At 40.5% G+C, this 17,870-nt stretch overlaps 2 protein-coding genes across 4 annotated transcripts in view; one reads left to right on the plus strand and one right to left on the minus strand.

Moving 5' to 3' along the window:
* Nucleotides 1–9,841, minus strand: part of ANKRD27 (ankyrin repeat domain 27) — a 44,912-nt gene extending 35,071 nt beyond the window's left edge. For 2 of the 3 annotated variants that reach the window (XR_007166771.2, XM_067004241.1), the window contains exons 1-2: nt 9,703–9,841; nt 79–209 (exon numbers count right to left, since the gene is read on the minus strand). Coding sequence is in view for 2 of the 3 variants with exons in the window: in XM_067004241.1 (XP_066860342.1) it covers nt 79–180 (102 nt within the window). In the remaining variant the exon portion in view is untranslated. The remainder of the gene's footprint in view (nt 1–78; nt 210–9,702) is intronic. The other variant, XM_048073387.2, reaches the window with a different exon arrangement.
* Nucleotides 9,842–9,880: 39 nt separating this feature from the next.
* Nucleotides 9,881–12,413, plus strand: RGS9BP (regulator of G protein signaling 9 binding protein). The gene has a single exon (XM_013202343.3). It carries the CDS (start codon nt 10,163–10,165, stop codon nt 10,874–10,876), a length of 714 nt encoding a protein of 237 aa, XP_013057797.1. The 5' UTR covers nt 9,881–10,162; the 3' UTR covers nt 10,877–12,413.
* Nucleotides 12,414–17,870: the final 5,457 nt, after the last annotated feature.

The following is a 17,870-nucleotide window of genomic DNA, read 5'->3' on the forward strand; positions in this document are numbered from 1 at the left end:
TATGAGTCTTAGGAGACATGATCTAAATACATATCACTACTAGTTATTAAGCAACTTTTAAATACACTGTATACTTACAATACCACGGAGTTCTGCAACTTTGGTACAGAGATCAGGACGGCGCTTCTGAATGGCCAAATAAAAGGGATTTTTCAAGATATCTTCATCATACATAGCCATATGGACTTCAGATATTCCAAGGAGATTTTCTTAAAAAAAAAAAGCCATATAAAGAATGGTTAATATATCATACATGGTATCTGTGAAAGTACAATATAGGGAAATACCACAGAAACAGTTTGATTCCTTGTCCAAAGAGAAAAAGCAGTTTCAGGTCTTAATATGAACTGTGAATGGCATGCTTAACATGAATGTAACTACAGTCACACAAAAGTTATTAGGAAAGAAGTTTTCACAAAACTTTTTTTTCCACAAAAGTTTCCTTTACACAGCTATCCTTATAATGTTTCCTTACCCCTTTCAGGTGTTAAAAGTCTAACAGCATATATGTTTAGACAAAGCTTACGGAAGAAGTTTAGATCTACTTTATTACCACTTTGACACACTAGGTAACTTGTACTGCTAATTTCTAAAACAACCCAGAAGAGATGAATTGACTGCTCCTTTGCAGCAGATTAGACTGCATCACAAGACATTGATGCTTCCACAATATGCTCATTTCAGTCTTAAGACTTATCTATGTAACAATTACTGACTCACACAGATCAATGAGACAACCAGACAGTGTAACAGGAATCTGTGTAAAATAATCCTCAACTTTCCAGGGGAACTTATAGGAAAGAAGTACAACAAGAAGATATGAATATCCAAGTCATAATTTAAAAGACACCACGAAATTCAATGTTTGTGGGCAATTCCACTCCCATGGAAAAGGTCTAAACAATCTGAAGTCAGTCTGACACAAAATCTGGCAAAACAGTGAGCAAAAGTGCCTGGAGACAGAAAATCTAATCTCTAGGCACTGGAAGAGCTACCACTAGGTGAGCCACAGGACAAAGATGACTTCTGGAGGCACTGAACCCTTTGTTTACTTCCTCCATTTTAATTCTCAATAAAAACTATGTCCTAGACACAAGGGCAAGAAAAATCCTAATAGGACCTTTCTGAACTAACTTCAAAATTATTTTATTCTAAAGAATGGAGATTAACAGGCTTACAAGTGCTTAAGTAGTCTGTCTTATACGTTTCCCCCTGGAGTCAAGGAACAGAAATTGGATGACTTCCTCCTGCAAGTTCACCTGTATGTCCCAGGAATAGGTGAGAAGAGCAAGAGAACTTCAGTTTGAGCAGGTCATCCTTAGACAACCAGTATTTTCTTGTTTTCTTCAACAGTGTTATAATTCACACATTACTTGCTCAGTGTGAACTTCTAATGCTTATTCTGTTGTGTTCATAATATTGACCACCTCATGCTGCACCGGTACCAAAACCACATCCTTCTCCATAGATCAGGAAAGAGACACAAAAACATTGCATGGCAGTTTAATAGGGCAGGAAAAAAAATACACCCAATCCCACAGATTTTTAGATAGTCTTTCAGTTTCAGCTATGCTGCTACCTCATCCACAGTCTGTTAACTGATCTACATATAGTCTGAAGCTTCCTTATAATTAGGCACAAGGAGAACTTAACACAAACATGATCAGATAAGCCTGCAGGCAATTTCCACTATGAAGTTATCAGCAGTTACTTACAGCCTGGATAACCTCAGCATGAACCACTGAAGTTTGGCAGTGGCAGACAACTGCCTCAAGCAGAGTTTTCCTGTGAAGTTCTAAACAAAATAGTTCATCCACTTTCAAACAATGACAACATTAAGAGCTTCTGTGAAAGAATATTAAGTTAGCAGTCCCAAAACTGTTTTGGAACACAGCTTTGAAGTTTACTTAGAGGATGGGAGAGAAAAGGATTATCCATTGAAACCTTCAGAAGACTAGCCAAGTTCAGCAAGTAAAAGACATCCAGTCCTGTAAAAGTACAGCTTCACACAAGGTCTGTCCTATTGCAGTCCATGGGTCAACAGTATTATCAGTAGCGATTTCACAGCTGATTGCTGTAAACACTTCCCATCAGGCAGATGCAATGCAAGGTCCTAGGCCAGCAGTGTGGGAAGGAAGAGAGGCAATGCAGAGCAGCAGCAGGTCTGCTGCAGGAACATCTCAGCACTGATACTCCACAGGTGTGTGATAAGACAGACTTCACTAAGCAGTACTTATCAGCTACAGAAAACATTTCTCTGAACAACAGGCTAGGCAACAGACCATACATGACTGCAGCTTGGAGTCCAAACATGAATCATCATCAACTTCTTACAAACAAGTTGAACACTGCAGAGGGCTGTATGAACACATGTGCAGCCCATAAAATAGTCTGCTGTGACAAGACTTCGGAATCCTGTGCTCTTTTCTGGGTGCTACGCTTCAGGGAAGATTGAACTGACTGAAGAATCTTAAGCAAGAAAGGCAAGATGCCTGGGAAGCAGGATCTGAGACATGTTCCTTATGGTGAAGAAACTGCATGAAATAGGTAAAAAAAAAATCCCCAGATGCACCAAGGTCTCAGTAAAGAGCTTTTTTTTTTCCCCCGTATCCGCAGATAAGAGTTTTTTTTTTTTTTTTTTAACATATCTGCAGGCCTTAGCTTAAGTAAAGAGACTCAGATTACAAATCAGGAACACCTTTCAAAAGAAGATAAACATGTTTTAGATTGCTTAGCAAAGCTATCAAGCCTCTGATATGGTAAATCTTTAAGAACCTGTTAGACAAACCTCTACGAAAGGTGATATGGATATAGTGAGGCTAGGAGGCTGGATTATATGATCTCTCAAGCTTTCATTAACATAGTTAGTCCACTAACACATCTTCACCTGCCTTTACTGGTGAATTCGTGTTCAGTATCTGGTCAAGTGGTAGATGAGACTGCCAAGACCTTCTACACACAACAATGTGGGAGAAGATGATTTGGATGCCATGCACTGGGAAGCAGAGGAGATAACATAAGAGCACACTGACACAAAAAGGCAGCTGAGCATCAGACTGCAGAGGCAAAACTGCACAAGTGCTTCCAATTGCAGTAGCTATATTGCCAGCTTTTCAGCTTAATGAATCTAAGTCCAAGGAGTTCTTCCCATAGCAGAGAAGAGGAAAGAGGAACACATCCTTTAAACTTCCCTTATCTAGAAACCTGTACCTCATTATCAAAAAAAGCAAGAAGCTTTGTCTAAGAAGAAATTAAGAACAACATTTAACACCTTGGCAAAACAGGTGGAAGAGATGTATTGAGGGGTAGGGAAACTCCCAGAGAAAACCTTGCTCTTATGAAACTTATTATTTGATTCACACAGCTCTTAAGTCATCACTTGCACCTGAAAAAAATGAGACTAGAGTCTTCAACTTAAGAGACTTGAACTGTTTCAGTTCACAGACCACCACAGTAATTCTGAAACAATCTTCAGTTCTGGTTCATGAGTTACCACATATAAGCAGTTTTAAAACACTCAGTGGTAGACATTTCTTTCACTACACAACTATTGAACGACTGTGTTGAATGATAGAGCTTGAGAGCTCCAAAAAGAAGTCAAGTCACAAGAAACTGCATTGAAACGTTCAATTCTGGCATTTTAGCTACAGTAATGCAACTAAGATGCCATCAGCATGCCATAACCCCAATAAAGGAGCTTATCTCTTAGTTCATCCAAGCGTTTGTCACTCAGCTTGAGCAGAGGCAGACTTTGAAGACTCAACTACTAGCTGAACACGTGAAGCTGCACACAGCAGCAAGTAACTACCGGTAAACAAACAAGTACTGATTTAAGAATCACTTCTGAATATCCCTCTCTTAGTGCTTCATCTGCTCAGTGCTACATTAGTGGATGGCTATATTATATGATTATAGCGTGGGTATGCAAAAGGAAAGATAAAGTGCTCATTAGCTTGAACAGTTAAGTTGCTATATTCACCTCAACCTCCTCTTCACCTATCCACAGCATTCTTGATGGAGAGGCAGAAATGGGGATGTATAAGCTGTGTACAATATAAGTAATTAGAGCAAAGTCAAGTCCTTTATGCTACACTTCAATAGATTAAGTCCACAGAATCAGAAGAATACATTAGATTCCCCAAATATTGGCTCAAGCATTTTTGAGATTAAGTCAATTTCTTTCCACCTCAGAAGTTAAGTGCATCTGAATACACCAGCTAATGCGTTGCAGTAATTCTAGGAATACATTAGAACACTCCATTGAGAATTTGTTGGCAGAACACAACATCCAACTTCAATCTAATTTCACTGAAGTGGCAGGTGGTGGACTTACTCCTCTAGCTGCACCTTGGACAGCTTTAGACTTACTAACATTAAGAGGGCAGAAAAAAGCACAAAACCATATATACATTATCAGAACTGTTTAATGCTTAACTGAAAGTCCATTAAAAATTGTCAGAAGCCATACACACTAAGTTTCTTAAATTCTATCATGCTGAGCTGTAAAGCAATACACAAGTACTAATCTCAGAATGTTTAAATGGAATCACTTAAATGTGAGGCTTCATGCCCGTAAACACAAAAAAACCCTCAAAGTGCTAGAAGAATAGAAGCTAGCTGATCAGAGAATCCATTGGGCATTATGTTACTCTCTAAAAAAAGCATAACCTTAGAACAGCCAAATCCTTTATAGGTTAAGAACAGACTGATAATTCTAACGACATGTATGTTGATTTTGTTTATTTGTTTGTTGTTGTTTTTAACTTTAGCTATTCTTTGTGCTATACACCATGGAATCCAAGCATGTCACTTTTTCCCAAAAGACTGGAAACAAAGTCTTACAACCTTTGGTACTGAAAGCAATGAGCAAGACTTAACTATGAAAGTTTATTTTCTCACTGATGATTTTTCCTTTAGAGATGCTCAAGTCAGGTACATTTACAGACCTACCAGTCTTCAGATCCTTTTAAGAAGCATTTTGAAATAGACAGTCATTAATGTAGATGTCACTGCATTTACTTGACAGCTACATTACATCCACATCCTACAAGTGATATATGACTATTTACTCAGTTCTTAAGTACATCTTCTGAATATTCTGCTATACCATTAAGGACCTAAAACACACTACAGAGAAAATACCTTTAACACAATCAAGGATTCTGTATAGAAACACTTCGGATTCGGTGTTGAACAGCACAAGGCTGTGTTTGGCTTGTTCATTTCACATATTGACATCAATTCCATCTTGGCTTGCAGGCTCTACAGCAGTAACAACTATAGAATAAACCAATAACTAGAATACCATTCAGTGAAAGGCTCAGAAGAATGAAAAAAATCAGAACAAGCAATAATTTATTATTCAGCTATGAGATGTTCAGCTCAGAGTAGCTAATCATTATACAGAGACACCTCTGATAAAGTTCGTATTTATTTACCATATTAGCAAGCCCCAGAGCTCTGTAGAAAGAAACCCAGAGGAAGCAATTGTTGCCCAGTTCTAAATTATTTTTTAACAGAATTGCTTTTCCCCAAAAAACTTTAAAAGCACCTTTTGTTAGCAGGAACATCTTAAAGCACTCTGCAAGCAGACAGGAATTTAACCATGGAATTTAACTAGTCTCAGTCCAAATAAAACACTAGTTACCATTTTAGCTACTGTTTTACCTGCAGTGTTACTCCTCAGATTTACACTACTTGAAGGCAAAGGTTACAGTCCGGACTTTGAGACCTCAAATCAGCATTTGCATCAAGGAAGAAAAACAAAAGATCTTTTCAGTTTCCAGACACACAAGAAAGCCCACTCCCTCCTCTAAGGGAATAACACTGAGCATCTTACAAAATACAGCTCTAAGACACGTTCTGATGCACCCACCTCACTACCAGGGCCAGTTAGAGAGGAAACAACCTACTTCTACCCCTTTACGTTCAGCTGCAGCTTATAGAGATTTCTGTGAAAGCGAGTTAAGTCAGAACACCACCTCTGAATTATCAGACTATGGAGCGGTGAATTTGCATCAGTCAGCTTAAAGCTTCCTAAAAACCAGGGAAAAACTAAGTTTTGTTATGCCAGACTGAGTGTGACAGTGATGCAGCAGGTTCTGGGAAGGAGGGGCAATGTTATTCCAGGAAGGTGCTCCTTTCTCTCAGCATCTCCCCTGCAGTCACATTTTTCTTCAAGTGAAAGGTAAAACATCTCCAGTTCCCAGCACCAGCTCTTTATTTTATTTTTGTCTCTGCCCACCCCTCCGCATGCAGACACCACTTCCCTTTTTAGGGTCTAGGAGCTCCATCTCCCCTACCACTTCTGCTACAGCTGCCCCCATGCTCTCACACAGGCCTCCCACAACACTACAGCATCCATCAGCAGCAGGGCAGCACCATGCAAGCAGGTTTCTTTCAGTTCTTCATGCTGCTTTTCATTATGAATCCCCCTCCTGTAACCTAAAACAGAGCTCATTCTTTAAAAAAAAAAAGTTCACCCTTTCAATTTTAACAGTGTATTTGCACTATAGCTTGATGTGGAAACCTTATTTGCCTCAGACTTGAGGCCAAAGAACACATGGACTTGACTCTTAAGTCACCTATTTCTTTCCTCCAGGGAACCTGTTTTATGAGCACCTCATCCTTCAACAGGCGAGCTTTTAACCAGCCACCTACCCTGACTTTGGAGATCACCTTTCTCAGTGTTAGTCAAGTATTAAGGAACAAGCTGCATTCCCCAGAACAGAATAGTCCAGATTCTCAGTTCTTAATTCTGGCAGGTTTAAAAATATATTAGAATAGCTACAAGTCCGCCACCCATATCCATTCTCTGGCTTATCATTACTAAAGCTGCATTTAAGTCTCAAATAGGGAAGCCTGAGCTATTCACAAACAAGCTGTGGAAAAAGAATGCAGAAAATGCTGACCAGTGAGACACAAACATTAAAACTAATATGTTTACAGGAAAAACATTAACAAAAGGTACAAAGTTCCCAAAACATTATCAAATATGGATGCTTCTTCCGAGTATTAGTGAAATGTATTTACCTCCTCAGGCTTGCAGAGGTATCAGCACACACATTTATCTGGGGGACACCTGGATGGACCACACAAACGCAAGCTGAGATGAAATATGAGGATAAGCAGTATTTTACTTAGACCAGTTATTTTGATCCTTTAGTTCCTGAGGCAAGACAGGGGTAGACTTCCCCAGCCTGCGTACTGGGGCCTGAACACTGAACATACAGGGATGCGGGGCACAGTTGTTTATGCTGTTTCTTGACTGCAGAATTACAGACCACCACTGTTGACAGCATATCATATACTGTTCATATTTAATGAATTTAATCAATTTTGTGCACTTCTCAATAGGAAAACCAAGTTGCTGCAGGCCGGCACTAGTCTTACCTCATCACTGCTAGAAGCTTAGAGGAAAAAAAGCAGACCATTACTAGACACTTTACTGGCAAAATGCTTAAAAGAAAACAAGTCAAAGGAAAGCTGAAGGAAACTGCATAGTGTTACCAGACACACAACCAGATTCATTTTCACTGTATCCAATTCTTATTTTCTTTCCTCATCTCACAATGGCTTTCGCTTTCAACTTTCTCATACCACAGCACAACTGAATTCAGTTTGTGAGCTTATTCCAAAAACAACACCATCAGACAAAGTTTATGAGCCATTTAAACAAAACAGACTTGTATTTACCTAAAATACTGCTTAAGTCTATTACAGCGACGATATAGGATTAAACAAGTAGTAGTGTTCAAGATGCACCACAGAAGACTTCGCAAATATTTAAGAGTACTGGAACAGGAAGAATATGGTCATCATCATCTGCTGCAAGGAAGCCTTTCCACAGAACCAGCAAATACATTTCTGTTCCTACTCATTATGCTGCTCCTAATAGTTTTTCCAGGACAATACTTCACCTAGTCAGCACATTGTATCAAAGTGGTAACAAGGTCTAGATTTTCTTAACATCATGCCTGATGAACTACAGCTTGAATTTTAGGAGTTTCCACAATCTACCTGAACTGGATAAATGCATACAGCTACACTTAATTTAGAACTAATCTAAAGAACAGCCTCTTTCTTCCCACCTAATACTCCTAAAGATGTATTGAGGCATTATCTGATACAGATAAAACCCAAAGGTGCCAGCAATTCTAAGTAGTCACATGTGGCTGAAATAACATCCCCTCTCCTTCTCAGATACTTTCAGAGAAACTGAGCTCCAAGATCCTTGTGTGCCACAACGAATAGCAGGTTCAGTGAGGTGTAGCAGACTTTGAATGCAGCTACTACACACACAAATGCATTCTTTAGTTAGGACTAAATTTAACACAAGTCACACAGGACTCCAGATTCAAAGCTAGAGCTAATCCTTCTTCCACCCGACAATAATTAAGCAATTACAAGACCTCACTTACAAGGTCAAAATTATCTTGTGTTTCTTCATTCCAGCAAGGAGCCAGACATTATTGATTCATCACTTTTTGACTATCAACGCACAAGTTGGCAGAGAGCTGCTCAGCACACTCCGTAGTAACTTGGCAGCCTGCCATGGAATTTAAAAGGTAGCTTCTTCCACAAGTGGCAAGCTTGCAGCAGAAGCTACCTGACTTGTAACTAGGTACAAAATTAAGGCAGAACAAAAAGTCAGTGGAGCAAGCGACTGACTTCCAAAACTACTGAGATCCAGAAGAGGGAGCGCAGTCTGGACAGACTCTCCAGACCAGGCTCAGCACCTGAAAGCTGCTTTGTCTGGAGCCTGCTCCTCACAGCCAACTATCTTGCCTACAGCACGCACCACACCGTGGCAGCAGCACGATAAGGGAGTGGGTCACACTCCCCCTTCTTGTGGAAGTATGTTCTCACATCTTTTAAGTTACTATCACATCAGAAAACCATTCTGTTAGCCACAAACATCAAGGCACATGTAGTAGCACATGTTATGACAAGTAATTTCTCCAGAAGTCTGCTTTGGCAAAAGCACATCACAGGTAATAAAGACAACATAACTTTGCTCTGCAGTGCTCAACACAGTTTTATCTGTTTTTCTAGAAGGCTCAGATGTACAATAAACACACAAGTCAAGAGCTCACTGCTCTTTGTAGTAACGATTTCAACATATGTGCAAGGGCAGTCTGTGAAATATCATTCACTGGTAAGAAACTTCAGTGTTTTCTGCCCCTTCTGACATACGAAGATTTGACTCCAGCTATCTACAGCAGTTCTGGACTGCATACTCACACTTCCTATCGGCCTTCTTAAAAAAACACAAACAGAAGAGGCGAGAACAACGCAAACCTTTTTCCCCAAGCACCTGAGACACTTGGGCATACCCAAAGTGCGCACCACGAAGCAGGGCAGGAACCGGGGAGCGCACATAGCACACAACCACCGCCCGCACCAGGGCTAACCCCACTTCAGCAGCGCCCTGTGAACCTGGGGGCGGCGGGAGGACCGTGGTCACACACTGGGGCCCTGGGGCACGGGCACAGCGCTCCGCCGCCGCCTCTCCCTCCTGAGGGAGGAGGCTCCGGCCCCCGAGCAGGCCGCGGCGGAGGCCGCCGCGCCCCCCGGCCGCAGGGCGACTCGCAGGCCGCTCCTGGAGCGGCGGGGCCACCTCACCAACAACCCAGCCTCGGTGCGCCACCGCCGTCGGCCGCCCCCCTCCCCCGGCCGCTGCGCGCCTCAGCCGAGCCCTACCGGGATCCAGGGCGGGCCGGGCCCGGCGCCGCACGAAGCCAACGGCCGGGCGGCGGCGGGGAGCGAGCGAGGAAGCGGGCGGGCGGCCGTGGGATCGGAGCCTGCGGAGGCGGAGTCTGCGAGGGCTTATAGGGCCGGGCCCGGCGGGCTACGGGCGTTCCCAGCGCGGCGCCATGTGACGGGACAGCCGGCGGTCGTCCTCCGGAGCTTTGGCTTTTCTTTTCCGAGGCGGGATGAGGCAGCCCGGTCCCTCCGCACGCCGGCGGTAGCGGGCAGGGAGGGATGCTGCCCGCACCCCCGGCTCCTGGAGGCGCCTGAGGAGCCGCAAGGGGACCCGGAGGAGGGTGAGAGGGTGTCGAGCGCCCGCCCGACCCGGAGCCGCCCCTCGCCATGCCTGGTAGTGCCGGGCTGCGGCAGCTGCCTGGTCCCGGTCCCGGCAGCGGCTGAGGACGGCGGAGCCATGGTGAAGGAGGAGTGCAAGGCGCTGCTGGACGCGCTCAGTAAGGTGACCGCCTGCTACCGGCACATGGTGCTGACCATCGGCGGCACCTCGGACTCGCAGAACCTGCGCGAAGAGCTCAAGAAAACCCGGCAGAAAGCCCAGGAGCTGGCAGTGGCCAACAGGAACAAGCTGACCGCGGTCCTGAAGGACAAAAGCGTAAGTAAAGAGGACAAAGCCGAGTTCGAGAGGCTATGGGTGATTTTCTCCACGTGCCTAGAGATCCTGGAGATTGACATGAGAAGAGCCCTGGAACTGGGCCACGAGTTCCCGCTGAACGTCCCCAAAAAGCACCTGATCCAGACGGGCATGAGCGGGGGAACCTCTGGCGTGGCCGCCAGGGCGATGAGCATCCAGAACATGAAATACGAGGCTGAGCACAATATAGACGTGGTAGATTTGAAAGACCTAGAAAATGAAATCAACCAGGTAGGAGAAATGATGTACGAGATGGAAATGAAGGTCAATGTCCCCCAGTGGACGGTAGAGGCTAAGCAAGACCCTGGGGCTGAACTCAAATCCACCATCAGCATGGGCGCATCTTCTATTGGCATGATCTCTGTGGAGGAAAATAAATCCTTCTGCGATATCAGCAAAGTTCTAGCTGGGATTATTTTCTCCGCTGTCCTCATTATCGCCATTGTCCTGGCAGTGTGCGTGGTAAAACTCTCTTAGGCTGGTGCGGGCTCTGAAAAGCAGCCCCCATGGCTGCCTGTGAAGCGCTTCATGCCTCGCGTTTCTTCTCAAAACAGGTTGCCCGGGTGAGCTGAGAATTGAAACCTAGCACTTGAAAAAATAAAGCAAAACTTTTCCCTCTCAAAATCCTAAAATGCACAGTTTCTTTCTGCGTGCTTTTTGAAGAAAACAGATGTAAATCAGCCTGCAAATAGGATGTGTTTGTTTGTTGGACTTGTAACAGTTAACTATGAAGTATCAGGGTATTAACACTACTGGCTGTAACAGGGATTTGTCTGCTATTAATAGATCATGATTCTCAGAAACCTGTATTTTTTGTTCTCGAATAGGCTCTGCTGTTTGCTGCTGCTCACTGTTTACAGTATTTGGGAGTAACACAAATTTGGAGGCTAACGAAGTGAATAGAATGCACTGAGATTTTTTTCATCAAATACACAAGATATTATTTCAGTGGAGGAAAGGGGAAGGATGAAAACCCCAATAAAAGAATGTAAGTGTCTATTCTAGATAAGTTAATGATTAGGGAAAGGGGAGGCGAGGAGCAGGACTGAGAAAACAAGCAATGTTCAGCAAATACTGATGGTAGATTTAGACTGCATTGTACAGAACCCAGTTACGTGGGTTGGCACAGCGCACACTAATGACTAATGGCTTTCCACATCCAGATTGGAAAAAGGCAGAGTTGCATGTTTGGAAAAATACTAGCAAGCCTCATGGTTCTATTCCATGTTTATCACGATCTTCCCCTGCAGAAAGGCTGATTCTTGCCACTGGTTCAGATTCTTTCTGTAGAAGGAAACTGTCTGAACATCACAGTTAACTATGAGGACAGAAGCAGTGAATCCACCCAAAACAGATGCAATAATTTTTGACAGTAGTCTGGCAAACAAAAATGATGTAGAGTTAAGGCAGACCTTTCTAATTGTCCCAAAAGAGATTATCTCTTACATTGATGGGAAGGGATTTTTCCCTTTATATGTACAGTCACATTTCCAAAAAACCTCTGAGTTCTTTGCAGAAATACAGACAAAGCTAAAACAAAAAGTCTTGGTTTCATATTTCATTCATGTCTGATTAATCGTGTGGGAAAGAGGAAGTCTATAGGATTGGACCCATAACTGGTCCAATTTCATGCACTACAGTTTTGGAGGATAAATGCAAGAGCAGCAGAAAACTTTTCCAATGCTTACCTAAAAATTGTCAGTGATGAAATGTAGAACTGGGGAGACACTAACTTTGCAGAGAAGCTCTATTATTGTCTTGAAAAAAGACCCATGTGTTATGTTCCTTTATTATGTAACCTAAGGAGATTTGTTCTGTTCCTGTAAATACACAGTATCCATTCCAGACTCCACAGGCAAATAAAAGGACCTTATGACGTGGGGGCTTTAATAAGTAATTACTCTGCCGCACTGATTATTATGGACACATTATCAAAAAGTAACAATCAGATGTGTCTGGTGATGTTACTAGACAATAATCTGTAGGTTTGTTAAATAAAATTATGTTGTCAACACTTGTGGACAGCTGATCTTTTTGAGTTGAGAACTAACCAATTTTAAAAACTGCACCAGTTGATTCTTTAGAACTTAAGAGAACTGGATATGGGGAGAAAAGGCGAGTAACAAATTTGAATCTAGCCACTTGCAGGTGAGGACAAAGAATGTGAAATAGAGGCCTGAATTAAAGGCTAATGACTATCATTACTTTGAAGAATAATGTGAGTTTTGCACATTGATCCAGTCTAGACCCTGTTCTCGTGGAAATCCATGGTTTTGTAAAACTCCACATTTTTTTCTTATGTATTTCACTCATTCCATAGGATGTGTCTTGTAAATAGCTAACTTAGGTTCTTAGAGATCCCCAGCATCATTCTTACTAGGCAAGTCTGTTTCTATCAGTGCTACTGCTTTAGTCTGTCTGTTGATTTAAATGTCAAGATCTCCTTCACAATAATATTGAGTAAACATGTTTATGGAAAATAGAGCAAAAGCTGCAGGAGAATGTACAAATTTTGACTGCCACCACTAGTCACTAAGGATTCATGCGTATTTTCACTCTTTGCACTCTCCCGTTACTTAGTTTACATGCAGGTGGATCAGAAGTTGGACTTTATTCTGCACTTCTTGAAAAGTTCATGTTCCTTTTGGAATCAGATCATTTAACGACATTTCTGAAAATCCAAGTAATGGAAGTCTAGTTTCTGGTGGATAAGTAAATAGTAGCATCTACAGCATCCATTATCTTGTATTTTAGTATCCTAAAGTGGATATACTGTTTAAAAATGGTTATTTTTATAGAGTTGTGTTTAAGACTAGGTAATCTCATCTTCAAAAGCAAGACTCAGTGAGTTCAGAAGTTGTAAATTTTCAGTCCATGGCTTTTTGGGGTGGGGAGGATTTTGAATAATACAGGACCCAAAGACTTCATATAAGTAGCTTATAATTATGTAAGTTGTACTTCGAGTATGCACACGATTAATATTTAAAGGATTGAACCTTGAAAAAATATTGTATTTTCAAATCTTAAGACAAAGCTGACTGTGGATTTATTCATCATGAATTTGTTCCTAAAAATATGTATTATCTCACATTTCAGCCATGTGAAATTAAAAGATGAAGTAGAATTGTAACAGAGGATTGGCACCATCTAAGTGGATAGCATTCCTGCTATTAATCTACTATTAAAAAAAAAACCACTTGATACAAGTGTACGTTCAATGTGACAGGGTTCAGGCACTAGAGCACACAAAATCAAAACAATATGAAGCCACCACTGCTCAAAGATACTTATGTTTCTTTTAAATTAAGAAATAAAGAAATGTGCTAGATTCACAGCCTTAGATTTTTCCCCACTGGAATACAACTGGAAGGAGACTAGAAATGCTGTTTTTGTAAGTGAATAATGTGAAGTCAAACTTCAAAATATTCTATATTTAGATAGCATGATGAGAATACAGATACTCTGATGCTGAACAGTGAACAAGAATGATACTGCGTTTTCAATACAAAAGAAGACGCTGGTTGCTTAATTTGAATCTTATTCCACTTCGGTTCTTTTGTCCTTATTTATAGGATACATATGTTAACTTTGCTATATACTAAAATCTTATTGCTGACTTGAATTTCTTTTTTTTTTTGCCTGTGCATGGGTGGTATTTTCTACACTTTGAATAAAACTTGTTACTGTCACTATTTAACTTAAAATAAAGAACATTCTTGTAGCTTATTGGTTGGCTTGCAGCAGTAATTAAAACCAAACAAAAACTGAAATATTGACACAGCTTTTCAATTCATTCCTCTAAAGAAAAAGTTCCTATTTCAACCAAAGGGATCAAACTAATACACGAAGTCCTCATGTTAGAGTTTTCTTTAAATAAACACGCCCTTTTCACACACCCGCAGATGAACATATTAATATTTCTTAATTTATACTGTAGGGAAATCGGACATTTGAAAGTCAAAAAATCTCTGTCGTAAGAAACAGGTACACCAACATTCAGGATAACAGGCATGATGTTGTCTTAGGCACTGCCTGCTCAGTATTGTTGAGTAAAAGCAAGTTGGCTTTGGAAACTGAAAACTAGAGAACATACTAGGCTAGACTAACAGAGGTTCTTGTATTAGGATCCAAACTCTATCCTCGTTCATCCAGCAAAGCTTGCATTTGCTTTAACAGAAGATATACACAGTTGAAGGAGTGTGAAATTTGGTCCTGTGGTATTGATAGCAACAAAGATAACAGTCGTATCAAACTATCTGAACTGAGTCTGTTAAATGCAGCAATGTGTGATTTTATTCCAGGACTCCCAATCTATCAATCTAAGAAAATTGCACACAGTTTTTTAATTTGCTAACAAAGTGAACACAGAACCAAAATTAAAGTGTCAGTCCTCATGTTGCCTCAGCGGAATGTCACTTTAAACTTAACAGCTTTATGAATATGAAATAAAATTAGTTTCAAAATTCGTCACATAAGCATGTTTTTTTATGTGAATGTAGTTATTTAAAAACTGAGTAAACTGGTTGACGTCATTAGCTTTTGGATTCAAAATTAAACACATGCTTATAGTTTGCAGTCTGAAAGGATTGATTATGGGCTTTCCTTTTCATCTTATATAAGATTTCTGTTGTTTATGTATATTTTCCAGAAATACATTATATTTAAGTACTAATGGAACTCCTAGTAAACATATTTACCCTTCACAGATTTTCATTACGTAAAAAGTCATTCTGGAAGACCAGTGGATTATAGATCTCTAAGTGCTCTCTCTCAATGCGATTATGTAAGTCTTTTAATGCAGGAAGGAATCTGGACAAAATAGTAGTCTACACGTGAGCAGCATTTGCTGCATATGCTGTATGCATATGTAAGCATACAGTAAAAGTGGGATTAGAAAAGAGTGTCTTTCTCATATAAAATTATCCATATGTGTTGAGGGAAGGACAAGGTAATGAAAAAAGATGGATGTATGCAAATAGTGTCTTCATTGTATGTTAGCTAAGTACCCTTTTTGTTAAATAGGACGTAACTGCATCAAAATATTAAGCTATGGCTTCTCTATAAGAAGGTAGTGTCTTAAATCTAGTGAGACCAAGAAAATGTAGTATCTCTAACTGGAAGTGGCTACCTGTTCTCTGATTAACTCAGTACAGAATAAGAGTAAAAATATTTTGATTACAGTATTTTGACTTCTTGTGATACAAGTTGGTATCAGTCCCAGTCCAAAGACAGCCCCTTTTATCACTGTTTCACGCTATTGGGATAAAGTGGTCGCAGAAGACTGGATTCTGCCATCCATTCTGGCAGCTAGCTGTTGCAGTGTTGTGATGCAGTTGGAAATGCAACTTAATCAGCTACCACTGATTAAACCTTTAAGAAGGTGAAAAGTCACATGGCATTTAACCAATGTGAAGTCTCCTCTGCAATCTCCTATATACAGCCATGGACAAACATTGCATGCGGGAAACTGTGTGACTAGAAGCCGTGTAGGCAAATATAAATAAAATTACGACATTTCTGAAATTCTGTGAACTGCAGAGGCTAGTTAGGAAAAGCAGTTATGTTGTTCTGTTCTAGTAATTCTGTCAGAAAATCTGCTTCCTGAGCCTCTACAGTGCTGTTTGGTTTTGTTTGTTTGGTTGGTTTTGATTGAATAGTGTGTTTTATTTATACTATTATTACATAACATTGTTTATCATACTACTAATAACATCTCCACCAAATTATACAAACAAATCCTCTAAAAGCTAGTTCAAATTCAAGTGCATGGTAAGGGAAGTCACAATCACAGAATAAACGCATGAGCTGTGCCTTTCACCTCCTTGGAACTTATTTTGGTCAGTTTTTCACGATATGTTAAGAACTTCAATGAAGTATATGATCAGGCAAGTCTGTGTCTTGCACACAAATGTTCAAAGAATATGTAACAGTCAAACTCATTGATGTGTCAGCATTAAGCAATTACAGAGCCTAAAACATGACTTTGAAAATCATGTTGTTGTTTTTGTTTTGTTGTTTTGTTTTTAATAAGAATAGTGCATAACATCATACAGTCATGTATAATTGTCTTAAGAAAAAATAATTATTTAAAAATTCAAATGCAATTCCTTTGTACAATCTTGAAGAACCCATATATATATAGCATAATCCTCGGGGGTGGAAAGAGCGAGAAAGATGGAAATGAGAAAAGGCAAAAGAAAATATTTAACTATTTATAACATATAATGTGACTGAGGAGTAGCTGACACACCAAACATGATACTCTCTTCGCAACTTAATCTAATATGCTAACTGCATGTGTAACTTTATATATAAATACACACTGGAGTTCTAGGTCTTAGAGGGAGTGGTCTGAATCATTACTTATACGTGCCATCACTACTCATCAGAAATTACATGTGCAAAGACTACTCACGTAATTAAAGGCTGCAGAATTAGAACGATAATTTCAGTTTTCACAAGAGATGTAATCCATTAAGCATCTGTTGGAAGTAAAACATTTCCAATTGTTAATACTATCTGTACCCTAGTTTTCTGATCTGTTTTGTTGGAAATTGTTTTGTCTGAAGGTAGCTATAAACTTTATAATGGTGCTATAATTACAAACCTGCATCTTCTAGATTTGATATTTATTCGTGTTTTGGACAAGACCTGGAAAAGTGTACAATGAATTCGTTATATTTTTTTTATATTATTTGGTAAGTCCACCTATTCAATCTATTACACAAGCTTAAACAATATACAAGTCTACTGTATTCCCTGCCTACATACTGCCCATAATGCAGGAAAGCCCAGCTGAACACAGAATGCCCCTGTGCTGGAATGCTTTTACTCCAGCAGTGACATAAACTAGTATCCTCATTTTAGGACTGGCATTCCTGATAATAGAGTATTTTTCTAGGTACAGTTGAGATGAGCTCTGCATTTCAACAGAATATGTTGAAGAAAGAAGTCATCCAAGTTGGAGATGAAAAGAAACATGCCTCATAGATAACCTTAAATCTAGTTTGGCTTTAGGACGTTTTCCATACTCCTTTAAGCTTTCTCCAGCAAGCTAAATATAGCTTTGAGAGAGGAGATGGATGCACATTCACAGCGCTTCGGTTTTGCCTTTCTTAGTAGGAAACCAGGAGGGGACAAAACATCCCTTTGCACCCTAGACTTTTGTTCAAGGAGTTTCTGGGCGTCAGTTGGTTCATCCTCAGAACTTCCTGCCACCCCCAGTCCTGATAACTGTGTCAAAGACTCATATGCTCATATACTTCTGGAACTTTGCTTGAGATGGTTTCAACTTTGTCATGAAAGAACATTGAACTACTTCTTCTAAGACAGTACTGAAAGGAAGATTAAAAATTGCCATCTATAGGGTGAATATGCTGACCCTTAGGCAAGGGATGTCACCCTGCTTAGGGGGAGGAGGTACCTTACACGCCCCAGGACTGTCTGGAAAAATGCAGCAACTGGAGTGGAG

This window comes from Anser cygnoides, chromosome 12 (assembly GCF_040182565.1).
Source record: "Anser cygnoides isolate HZ-2024a breed goose chromosome 12, Taihu_goose_T2T_genome, whole genome shotgun sequence".
In the NCBI taxonomy this organism is placed as follows: Eukaryota; Metazoa; Chordata; class Aves; order Anseriformes; family Anatidae; genus Anser; species Anser cygnoides.